This window comes from Equus quagga, chromosome 19, assembly GCF_021613505.1.
Source record: "Equus quagga isolate Etosha38 chromosome 19, UCLA_HA_Equagga_1.0, whole genome shotgun sequence".
Taxonomy (NCBI): Eukaryota; Metazoa; Chordata; class Mammalia; order Perissodactyla; family Equidae; genus Equus; species Equus quagga.
In genome coordinates this window covers 24,673,727-24,686,684 of record NC_060285.1, presented here as the reverse complement: position 1 = coordinate 24,686,684, position 12,958 = coordinate 24,673,727, and the positions used below count along the sequence as shown (strand labels likewise).

Below are 12,958 nucleotides of genomic sequence, written 5' to 3'. Positions count from 1 at the left end.
TCCTCTTTATTTTCTTTTCCCTTACCTTTTGCCTTTATATTTATTACTTCCTAGCTTCCTTTTTCTAACAGCTTTATTGAGATTTGAGGTGAGGAAAATCTTTTTCCTTCTACCCTTCTGGGTTCTCTGGCTGAGATTCTGACAAAAGACAGATTAACAAGAGAAAAACAAACAGAAGTTTATTAACATTTCATACACATGGGAGAATTCAGTGATGAGTAACTCAAAGGGGTGGTTAGGACTTGGGCTTATATAAACATCTTAACAAAAGAACAATAAATTTCTAGAGAAGTGACAAAACTTGGAAAAGAATTTTAGACTTTCAAGGGTGGCACTGTCCTAAGGTAAATATATGAGGGAAAGTAATGGAGTAAGATTTGTTTGTGTAGGTCCATCTTGGCACTGACTTTCTGTCTTCTTCACGACCATAAAATTTCCCCAGAAGAGGAGATTTATGGCATTTCTCATTTTTCAGAAGTTTCTGCTTTTTATCAGAGAAGGGAACCTCTGAGAAGGCATCTTTCTGCATCTGTTCATATTCATTTACCTCTAGCTCAAAATAATCCCTATGCTAAAGTACATATTTTGAGGTGGCATATTCTTGTCCCTATATGATATAATTCATATAGTATAAAATTCACCCATTTAACGTATACAATTCAATGGCTTTTAGTATATTTACAAGGTTGTTCAACCATTACCACAATCAATTTTAGTACATTTTCATTACCTTAAAATGAAACCCTGCACCCCCTAGCTGTCACCTCACACTTCCCTACCCTGTCATTAGGTAACCACTAATCTACTTTCTGCCTCTACAGATTTGCCTATTCTGGAGATTTCTAAGTGGAGTCATATAACATGTGATCCTTTGTGACTGGCTTCTTTTGCATAGTATAATGTTTTCAAAGTTCATCAATGTAGCATGTATCAGTAGTTCATTTTTTAACACTCCTGTGTAATATTTCATTGTATGGATATACCACATTTTGTGTATTCATTCTTCAGCTGATGGACATTTGAGTTGCTTCTGATACCAAACTTCTTAATCCCAAGTTCATGTGCCTGATGCACAGTAAGCCAATCGCTGAGATGCCAGTGCTTGGAGATGGAGAAAGGTTTATTCGAATTGACCAAATTGAGAAGGTGGGAAGAGAGGTTCTCTTAAATCTGCCTTAATGAAAGAAGAAGTCAGGGGGTCTTTATAGAGCTAAGGGACTTGGGAGGAGGAGTTTTTGAGAAACAAAGGGGAAATCCCTGTTTCTTCCACTCCAGATAAGCCCTTGGGCAGTCAGACTTCTGGGCATCAGTGGCAGCTGGGGGCTGGTTATCTGGTGATGGTAACTTTCTTAAGGGCGTTCTTTTTCTTCTGCAAAACAAGTTCATAAATCCTGTGACCCTTGAGTCACCTTCAGGTTAAACACGAAAACTGTGAATTAACAAGATTAACTTCTTTCATCTATGTCTGTGTTGGGAACAAGGTCGAAGGGTAATCTTTCTTATTGAATATTTATAGTAACCCTCAGGTACCTGGCTTCACTTCCAGTTTTTGGCTATTATGAATAATACTTCTATGAACATTCATATTCAAGTTTTGGTTTAGACGTGTTTTTATTTCTCTTGGGTGTCTGTTTTCTTTCTTTTGGTTAATTCAGTTGTTCTTTTTCTAACTTAAAGTAGGATGCTTACCTCATTTAATTTTGTGATTTTTCTGGTGGAAATTGACAAGCTGATTCTAAATTTAGGAGAATAAAAAGGTCATGAATAGCCAACAACTAGAGAATGCCTATTTTGTAAAGCATACATAGAATATTTATAGCATTGGCTGTAAGGCAAGTTTCAAGAAATTTAAAATAATTAGACTCATTCAAACCACATTATACTGTACTGTAATTAAAGTAGAGACCAGTTTTTGACGAGATAACCAAAAAGATCCTATGCATTTGAAAATCTTAAATAGATATTTAGAAATAATTCATAGGGAAAAATAGAAATTACAATAATTTAAAAATACAAAGAACTTGTCAGAAGTTTGGTTTGGATTGCTTTGAATCCAGAAAACTTGAACATTAAAGGCTATATGTTTCCTTCTAATGATTATTTTAGCTGTATCTTACATTTTTTAATATGTAGTAGTGCTTTTGTTTTCATTTAGTTCTATATAGTTTAAAATTATCCTCATAATTTCTATTTTCTGTGAATAAGTCTTGCACATTTTTGCTTTGGTTAGTTCTTAGGTGTTTTTGAGTTACTGGAAGTACTTTTTTAGAATTTCGTTTTTAATTGTTTATAGGTGATACGTAGAAATAGAATTTTTTTTGTATTTTGTCTTCAGTGGGCTTAATAAATTCACTGATTAATTCTAATACCTTATCTGTGGTTCATTTGGGGTTTTATAAACATACAATCACATTGTCTATGATTAGTGACTATTTTATTTCTTTATTTTCAATCCTTATACCTCCTCCTACCCTTCATCTTGCCTTACTGTTCTGGGTAAGCCCACCATTTCAGTGCTGAAAAGAAATGACATTAGTGGGCATCTCTGTCTGATTCCCATTTCAGAGGAAAGCTGTCAAGCTTTCAATGTTTTATCATTAAGGATGATGTTTGTGGTAGGTTTGTTTTTATAGATAGCCTTTATCAATGGACATTATCATTTACTTTGATTCTCAAATTGTTCTAAATTTGGCCAGCAGGAGCCCTTTCAGGCTGGCTCCTTAGTCTTTTTGATGTGTCCCCATCATTCTTTTGAGCTCCTTCTTACTTACCACAAGATGTTCATCATGTGCTTTCCCTACCCCAGCCCTGGAATCACTTGATTCCTTTTAGTGGAAAATGGTATTTAGAATCTAAGTTCTGGGGACTACTGGTGCATTTTTGCTTCTAGGCTCTTTCGACAGACGGAACTAGGAAATACATCTGTCCACATAAATAGATCTATCTATTGATATATCTATCTACCTATTTATCTATCTATGTAAAACCACAAGCTCATATTGATACTTCCAATTTCAGGTCAACATCACAGGGTACTTTCCAGTGTTTTCTGTTTCCCTAATTGTAACTCTTTTCTCTAATGATGATACTTCTGTTTCCATTAACATCAATATGTTAACTCATTCTCAAGCTAGCGTACACAGAAGGTAGTTTCTGGATTCCTTAATATTTTCCCAATTCAGGTTTCCATCTGCTTCCTCTTCTGGCTCCATATCACAGCATTTATGCTGATTGTCCTTGTGGAGGTTCCTCACTGGCCGCTGGGTCCTCTCACATCTGTTGCTCGTAGTACAGACACAGAGTTGGTTGTTGGAGAATCCTACGTCAGGAATTGCTCAGGTGGTAGAAGGAGAAGCATTCTCTACCATCTGTGGGCTGGCTGTTAGCTCCCTTCCAAGTCACCTGGACTCTATTATTACCTTGCCAAGTTATGTGGAGGAAGGCCGTCGTCTCGCTGATCTCCTTGAACAGTCTCACTCTCAGTGGTGGGGAAGATTCAGCTAGTCCTGTCCGTTTCTCCTTGGCCTTTCCAGGAGCCTTGACCTCTTCATACAGGGACAAGACTGATTTTTATTTTGGAAATTATATTTTTAATTTTCAAGGTAGAGTTATTTAAAACATTCACATTCATTTGGAAACCAAATAACATGTCACTAAAACAACCAAACAATAACAAAAAGCCCAAACAACATTGGGTTAAAACGAAGTCATCAACAAAATGCAGAATATTTAGAACTGAATGATAGTGTAAACACTACATTTCAAAGGTAATTTCCTTTCTTCCTTTCTTCTTCAAAATGTCTGTTCCTCTCGTGCAGCAATGTCTGTTTTCTTTTCCTCCTTTCATCCCTCTTTCCGTCCTTTTCTTCTGTGTGTGTGTGTTGATTCAGATTCAGACACAATATCTATTAGAGTGAGCAAGATACTTTAACTTATCAATTGAGATCTTTATTTTTTCCTTCTCCCATACAAATCAGGTAGAATGTCACTGACCAATGGGGCAGCAACATTGTCAACAGTTAAAAAAAATTGATAAGATATTTTGAAGAAATGAAGTCATACCTTATAAACAACTAGGTAACTGTAAAAATAGTTGGAGTACTTCGAGATTTTGATAGGAAAATTTTTAACAACTTGAACGTTATACTTAAAATCTGAACTATTAGCTAAATTTTGAAATAGTTTTTTCCAGAGAAAAATGAATATGGATTTATGAAGTTATTTCATCCATAGTTGACTGATGTTTTATTTCCTCTATAGTCTAGCTAATAATAGAAAAAATTTTGCTCCATTTTTTTTTCCTTGAGGAACAATTTAGAGAAATGACTTTCTTGTTTAACATTGAAGTTAGTTGATGTATGTGAACATTGTGTTATAATTTAGTTCTCTAGTCTCAGTGGCCTTTTGGGTATGGACAAGAAAAGCTGTGTTTGGTTTGAGCTGAGGACACAGATATCAGGGAGAATTGAAGGCAATACGTAATATCTTTGTCCATAGCATTTATCCTTGTGCCGTCTTTACCGCCCTATTTTACATTTTTAGCACTAGTGAAATAATAAATAAACCAGAAACATTTGCGTAAATGCAGTCAAGTGACTTCTTGATGTCTTTTGTGCAAATTGGAATCATTCTTCTTTATTAAATATCTGGCAATTTGTGTAATTTTGAAACTTCTTTCTCCCTTGGCAGAAATAAGAGATCCGATATTAGAAAAATAGCATATCGATTTCTGGTGAATAACTTGAATCCTATCATATTAAGTTATGTAAAAAGGAAGAGGTTCCATCAACTATTTCTTGAGGAGATGCCCTGGAAAGCTCAGATGAACCTGTACCTGGCAAGCGCACACTTCAACCTGCTTTTGGCTAAGCTAGGGGAACATACAAAGATCAAATTAGGCACTTGGCATTCAATGGTCAGGTATAGTATATTACCAATGCATGATATATTTTTAGTCTCATGAGCATGGGTTGTATTTGCATGTTCAGGGCTACAGTGTTCATAATAAAGAGGTTTATAGAATGCTTCTATCTTTACTGGCCATTGGCATATTTTCAAATTTCTTATCTCAGAATCTTTTCCAAACAAGTGCTGGATATAGGTGCTTATGAAGTACTAATTTGCATATATATTGAATATGTTTGTTGATTTAGCTTTCAGTGAAAGGAGAAAGTGTAATTGCAAGAGAAGTGTAATATTAATTGCACAATAACTATAGATATTAGCAGGCATTAGGCAAATCTCTATTTCATTTAGAGGTTTATTTTAGGCCTCTATGAGCACAGATCATATTTTCTCATACAATGTAAACTTTCTATCATTAATTCAAGAGACATTTTGAGGTCTTTCTGAGTGTTTTTGACTAACATGTTATGGGAGATAAAAATAGAAGATGAATTCATAATATGGAGTACTACCCAGCCATTAAAAAGGTGATGTAGAGTCTTTCATTCAAAAAAACACACGTTGAGCACTTGTTAGATACAAGGTACTGAAATAGGGCCAATGGGTATACAAACGTGAGCAAGATGTGCAAGTTAGAGTCTGGTAGGGTAGGTCACAAATGTTCATGAACTGTTGTACATATGGTAGAAGGTGAAGTACACACGAAGTCTTCTGTGTTCCTGGGAAGGAGGCTTTCCTCTGGCTGAGGCTAACAGGAAAGCTTTCATGGGAGGGGCTGCTTGGCCCGGGTTTTGATGGATAGGCAAAGTTTAGAAATGTGCAGATAGGGAAGTAGGCATTCCAGACAACTGGAAGAACATGAGTCACAACCCAGGCAGGAAACCCTAGATGAGAACCCCAAATGGTCTGCCCAGAATCTAGGGCATATGAAAGGGAGTGGTGTGAATTGATTAGAAAAGAAGGTTGATACCAGACCTTGGAGGATCTTAACTGTCTATGAAATCTGAACTTTATATACAGTGGGAGATTATTAAGGGTTTTTGAGCAGGGCCACCATAAAAAATTTCTCTGGCAGCAGCATATCGAATAGATTGGAGGAAGGAAAGACTGGTAGCAGGGCTATGAATTGAGGGTATTTATTTCAATAATTCACTGATAAAATATGCAGGTTGAAATCCACAGTGAACTTGGTCTCGGTTTCTGCTTCTCCAGAATTTTGGTTAAAATCATTTCCAGACTGAACCTTTGCAAAAATGTCTCCAGACAGATCCCTTGCCTATGTGGGCTAGACCAGATTTGCATTTAAGAAGCAGTTAGACTGCCTGACCAACAGGGAAGTCTTTTGGCAACGTGACCCATTCATCATACTGGGGTTGGGGGCGGGACAGTTCAAATCAGGTGGGTTTCTTTACTGTCCTCTGAACACTGAAAAATCTCCTCTGGACTTCCAGTCATATATGACCATTCATGCGTGGTTACTTGGCAGCATAGCAGTTAGACAATGACCAAATTTGTGTCAGGATAACTTGGTGCTAAATTCAATTTTATTACAATCGTTAATATACACTCAGTATTTATTTATTTATTTATTTATTTATTTATTTTTGGTGGAAGATTGTTTACTCTTAGAGCTTATCTTAAAAAGAAGTAACTGATTATGGACACATTGCTCTATAGAGTAGGCATCTCCATTGAGTTGCATTTAAAATAGGTGGTTTTAAGTTGACATAAATTATTGTTTCAGAGCTCTTACAGTGAGTATAAATCTTCCATTCCCATTTTCAAGGGCCCTTTCAGGGAAATAGATACTGATGTTAAAATTTCTAAGAGCAAAAGTTACATTGTATAACTTTAAAATTTAATGGGAAATTGTTTGGCTTTGATTAAGTGCCACAATACATTATGATCCAAAATCTGGGAGCACTAACTCACATATATTTTCAAAGTTAAAGTAGACTGTATTTGACAGATTTAATTCAATTTTGCTCATAGTGTTTTTTTAATGAGATTTTTTTCCCCCTTGCAGTTTCCGATCATGTGATCCCAATATGTTCTCACTATATAATTCAGGAACGGTATTACCAACAGGAAAATTGACTCTAGAAAACTATAAAGCAATGCTTGATTTCCTTCTGACAGCTAAAAAGAGAAAGGCCAACTTACCATCAGGTAAAATAAATAAATACGTTATATACTATCAAATTGTTTCTAGATTTTTTATTCACTAATGCAACACACACACACGCACACACACACTCGCCCCCCACAGACATACAGATTTGCTCACATTATTTTCCAATGACCCAGGAGTTTATGATGAGTTGTGATATTTTATAGGAGATTCTTATTTGCTCTATTTTTTTTTAAAATTTCCATATTTTTACGGTATTAGCGTGTATATTTGGAAAAAGCTGTGTTGTGTTCTGACCAACACCAATTTGGCTGTTCTGCAAATATAATGTTCTTTTAAAAATGGGAGCCTCTTGTGGTCAAGCCAGGTGAAGACTTGGTATGAAGTGTTCTGTTTGAGAGGAAGTAAGTTTCAGAACAAACTCCACCAAACACACTGATGCGAGCAGGCATGGAAACAGTCACATAGCTGTTTCATAGTATCGATTTTGTGTTTAGGGCTGTCCACTCTTGCCTTAGGATCCCCAACTAGCACCTTCCATGAAAGCTAACCCCAAGATGAATACAGTAATATTTTGTTGGCAGGGCCAACCAATATTGTCATCTGGTCAGGTGACAGGGGCCTCCAGGAGGTGGAGAGATGCAGATGAACAGGGCTCTCCATCCGGATGATGCTCTGGTAACACTACTCCTAAGCAATCATCGATCTTGAATACCACTCATTTCACGAATAAAAGGGTGTTTCTAATATCTTTATGCTATTATAAACCCTCTTATGTAGATTTTTAATAAGAGTATTTTAAGTGCTATATAACTTATTGCTGATCAGGATACTTCATACGCTGGTTGACTGCCCCAGGAGTGTTGATTCATTTTTGAGGTACTTGACATGCTTTCTAAATTTCTTCTAGGGTATAGATTAAGTTCAACTGGTACCTGTATGTCATATTCTGAATATTGAAGTATTTGAAAGTAAATTCCCTAGACATAGAGTCTGAGTTGTGTATGTAGGTTATAATTTATAGCATCTTGAATTGTTTTCTTTTTTTTCAAACTAGCTTCTTATCTAAGACCTCCCATGAAATCGGCAATAGAATACTCTGCTCTTGAGACTTAGTACTTAATGCAGAGTTCTAAGAGAAGGTTTGTGGCAGGGGAAATTCTTTGTGTTTTTATATCACACTAACAGGAGAATGAGTGGCCAGAGTTGCTGCACAGCCTAATTCCAGGGGGCACCACTCACTTTCTAATATATGTGTCCTGGGAATGGCCCATTTGGGGGAAAATTAAGGAACAACAGGACCCTATCATTGTTCCCCCGCAAAACATGATATTCTTCCTCTGCATTGTTTCTTTGGCTATCACCCTTGCCTGGAATGTTCTTCTCCACGGTCTTCCTGAGTAGGTGAATCATGCTCTCCCTTTAAGACCTAATTTAAGTGCCTCTGCCTCTAGAAACTTTCCCTGGTTCATTGTGTCCGTGATAATCCTGTCCTTTCTCCAAGGTTATGCAACATTTGTTATCGGAATTACTCATTAGTTGCTTATCACCTACTCTATTTTCTGGAACTTAATTCTCTGTTTTCAATAACATCAGACTTTATTTTTGTACTGCAGATGCTGAGGAATTTTCGGCATTTATTGATTCCAAAACGAGTGACGAAAATGTTTCCAAGGCACAAACGCTTCATGACTCAGACTCTCAGTCAGGTCTTGGTGCTAAAGAAAAGGATAAAGCAGCAAATTCGGGTCTCTTGGACCATTTTATGAAAATCTTTTTATATTGCAGGAGAGCAATGGTAAGGCAGTCCTTCTTATTTGCTCATGACATAAATCTCGGCCCATAAATTTGGGCGTGTAAGATATATTGTGTTTATTTACTTACTCTCTGTAATTTTGGTTTCAACTTTGAGACTAAATTTGCTGGATTTTGTGTCAGTCAGTTTTGAGGTTTGCCTGCCATGGGACTGAGGTGTACGCATTGTCCAGTGGTCAGGGAGAGGGGTGAGCTTGTTCAGTCACCAGTCACCTGTCCACCCCGAGCTGAGGTGGCCTTCGTCCCTGTCTACAGTCTCTGTGAATAGTCAGACACCTCTCTGCTGCTTTCTTGCCACACTTGGGACATGGGCCTCTCTGGTGACACCAAAGATTCCTCTGTGGGGTCTTGCTCTCTTCTGGTGTACCACAGACTCCTTTCTTCCCACTAGCACAGAGGAAGATCTTTCTAGATTACAGGAAAGCCCAACCCCTGCCCCCTGACCTCCTGCTTCTATAGGCCACTTACATCTTCTCTCAAATGCTTCTCTCTCTTTTTCTTCTTAAATATTATATGACAGATTATTCAACAGAATTGGAATCATTATTTTCAGAGAAATTAGTTTCCTTTTGCTTATAGTAGGAAGAGGATGTACTTTAAGCCTCTCACGAGCTGAGAGGAAATCTTCCTTTCTAGACAAGAAAGGAACTTTAAATTCTCATATTCTCTGTGGAGTGGAGAGAGTGATTTTTTAAAAATGTGAAGTAAACCCGCATCGTTTCCCTTGACCATGAGCATTGCATCTTATTCTCCTTTCCACCAGCTTCAGAGCCCGAGAAGGGCTGGGTCCTGCTCACCTCTCAGAACTCAGCCCCTCTTGCTCTTTGTTCAGTCCATTCTCCTCTCTCTTGAAAGCACTAAGCTTGTTCCCTCCTGAGCCCTCAGGTTTACCCTCCATCCTTTGCACTTGCTGTTCCCTGAGGCTCAAATACTCTCCTCCTCTAACATCCCCCTCCCCCGCCCCCCCACCTTCGCTTGACTTGTTCAGCTCAACATTCTGGTCTCTGCTCACATGTCACCTCCTTCTCTTCTGACCTCCTTGTCTAAAAGGACATGTCCTCTCATCCTCATCAGGTTCTGACCTATTTTTCCTTTATTTTCCTTTACAAGACTTATTATTCCCTGAAATGATATTTTTTATTTGTCCGCTTATCTAGTGTCGGTCTCCCCTAATAAACAGAAGCAGCACGAGGGCAAACGTGATTTCCCTTGCTCACTTCTGCCTTCCCAGCACCTAGAACAATGAGAGTGTTGGAGTCAGACCACTGGCGTGCAAATCCTAGCTCACCACTTAGTAGATTCATGACCTTGGCAAGTTAGCTCCATGCCTCCATTTCCTCATCTGTCAATTGAGTAGAATACTAGTGCGTACTTACTTCGCAGGAGTTATTGTTAGAATGAACTGAGAGAATGCATGTAAATGTCTTACCACAGTATCTAGCACATATAAGTGGCACATAACAAGTGGTGTTCGTTATTCTTATTGTTGACATATAATATTTGCAGAAAGATGAAGTCATTCAGAGATCTGCAACTCCTGGAACTTTGGGGTATTTTGAATGTTGTTTGTCTTAGGTTCTTGCTCATCGCGCTGGCTGTTGGACTCTGCTTCAGAACTGCTGTCGGGCCTTTTGGAACTTTACACAGGAGCTACAAATACTTCTTAAACAAGCAATGGATATGTATAAAACATTTCCTGTTAGCCAGGATGGTTTCCTCTGTACCACTGTTTTGCCATTCTATTTGGGAGCAGAATTACTTATTGACATGTTAATAGAACTACAAAATATCAATTCTATTAAGGTAAGGGCGTTTGGGTAATTACTTTTATTGTATTGTAAAAAATGAGCAAATTTTTTCGTACTGTCCAGCTTGGGATAAGTAGAAATTAATATTTTTCTTGAGTTCTTCTTTGGTTTCTCTATATTTCATTTGCTTCTCATAATCATTTGTCACAATATGTAAATTGCATTGATGTTAATTACAAATATCTTAGCCTGAAAAATTCAATTTCTTTTTTTTTAAAGATTTTATTTTTCCTTTTTCTCCCCAAAGCCCCCTGGGACGTAGTTGTGTATTTTTAGTTGTGGGTCCTTCTAGTTGTGGCATGTGGCACACCACCTCAGCATGGCCTGACGAGCCATGCTGTGTCCGCACCCAGGATCCGAACCAGTGAAACCCTGGGCGGCTGAAGCAGAGCATGCAAACTCAACCACTTGCCTATGCGGCTGGCCCCAAAAATTCAGTTTCTTAAAGGGAACAGAAAGTAACATTTACTGAGCTCCAGCTTCTACGTAAAGTAACCTTAATGCATTTAATCCTCATAGCTATCTTTTTATGTTTTTATTTAAAAAATTTTTTTAATTGAGTTCGTAGTAGTTTACATTGATGTGAGATTTCAGTTGTACGTTATTTCTTGTCTGTCACCACATAGGTGCTCTCTTTCACCCTCTGTGCCCACCCCTCACCCCCCTTCCCCTGGTAACCACTGAACTGTTTTCTTTGTCCGTGTGTTTGTTTATATTCCACATATGAGTGAAATCATCTGGTGTTTGTCTTTCTCAGTCTGGCTTATTTCACTTAGCATAATTCCCTCCAGGTCCTTCCGTGTTATTGCAAATGGGATGAATTTGTCTTTTTTTATGGCTGAGTAGTATTCCGTTGCATATATACACCACATCTTCTTTATCCAATCGTCAGTTGATGAATTGTTTCCATGTCTTGGCTATCGTGAATAGTGCTGCAATGAGCATAGGGGTTCATATGTTGCTTTGGATTCTTGATGTCAAGTTGTTTGGGTAGATACCCAGTAGTGGGATGGCTGGGTCATATGGTATTTCTACTTTTAGTTTTTTGAGGAATCTCCATACTGTTTTCCATAGTGGCTGCATCAGTTTGCATTCCCACCAGCAGAGTGTGAGGGTTCCCTTTTCTCCACACCCTCTCCAACATTTGTTATTTTTAGTCTTATTGATTATAGCCATTTTAACAGGCGTAAGGTGGTATCTTATTGTAGTTTTCATTTGCATTGCCCTGATGATTAGTGATTTTGAGCATCTTTTCATGTGTTTATTGGCCATCTGTATATCTTCTTTGGAAAAATGTCTGTTCATATCCTCTGCCCATTTTTTGATTGGGTTTGTTTTCTTGTTGTTTGGTTGTGTGAGTTCCTTATATATTATGGAGATTAACCCCTTGTCAGATATATGACTTGCAAATATTTTCTCCCCAATTGATGGATTGTCTCTTTGTTTTGATTCTAGTTTCTTTTGCCTTTCAGAAGCTCTTTAGTCTGATGAACTCCCACTTGTTTATTTTTTCTTTTGTTTCGCTTGTCTGAGAAGACATGGTATTTGAAAAGATCCTTTTTAGTTCATGTCAAAGAGTGTACCACCTATATTATCTTCCAGGAGTTTTATAGTTTCAGGACTTATCTTCAAGTCTTTGATCCATTCTGAGTTTATTTTTGTGTATGGCATAAGATAATGGTCTGCCTTCATTCTTTTGCATGTGGCTGTCCAGTTTTGCCGACACCATTTATTGAAGAGACTGTCTTTTCTCCGTTGTATGTTCTTGGCACCTTTGTCGAAGATTAGCTGTCTGTGGATGTGCAGTTTTATTTCTGGGCTTTCAGTTTTGTTCCATTGATCTGTGTGCCTGTTTTTGTACCAGTACCATGCCCTTTTGAGCACTATGGCTTTGTAGTACATTTTGAAGTCAGGGATTGTGATACCTCCAGGTTTGTTCTTTTTTCTCAGGATTACCTGAGCAATTCGGGGTCTTTGGTTGCCCCATATGAATTTTAGTATTCTTTGCTCTATTTCCATGAAGAATGTCATTGGGATTCTGATAGAGATTGCATTGAATCTGTAGATTGCTTTGGGTAGTATAGACATTTTAACTATGTTTATTCTTCCAATCCATGTGCATAGAATCTCTTTATGTCATTATCAGTTTCTTTCAGTAATGTCTTATAATTTTCATTGTATAAGTCCTTCACCTCCTTGGTTAAATTTATTCCTAGGTACTTTATTCTTTTTGTTGTGATTGCAAATGGAATTGTATTCTTGAATTCTCTTTCTGTAAGTTCGTTATTGGAGTATAGAA

The 12,958-nt window shown here is 37.6% G+C and overlaps 1 protein-coding gene across 9 annotated transcripts in view; it reads left to right on the top strand.

Annotated features, from left to right (window-relative positions):
* The window catches only part of CFAP54 (cilia and flagella associated protein 54), a 298,057-nt gene that overhangs the window by 129,149 nt on the left and 155,950 nt on the right, over positions 1-12,958 (top strand). For all 9 annotated transcript variants that reach the window (XM_046646604.1, XM_046646603.1, XM_046646606.1 and 6 more), the window contains 4 exons: positions 4,690-4,920; positions 6,932-7,074; positions 8,653-8,834; positions 10,427-10,654. In XM_046646604.1, coding sequence (XP_046502560.1) covers positions 4,690-4,920; positions 6,932-7,074; positions 8,653-8,834; positions 10,427-10,654 — 784 coding nt within the window. The remainder of the gene's footprint in view (positions 1-4,689; positions 4,921-6,931; positions 7,075-8,652; positions 8,835-10,426; positions 10,655-12,958) is intronic.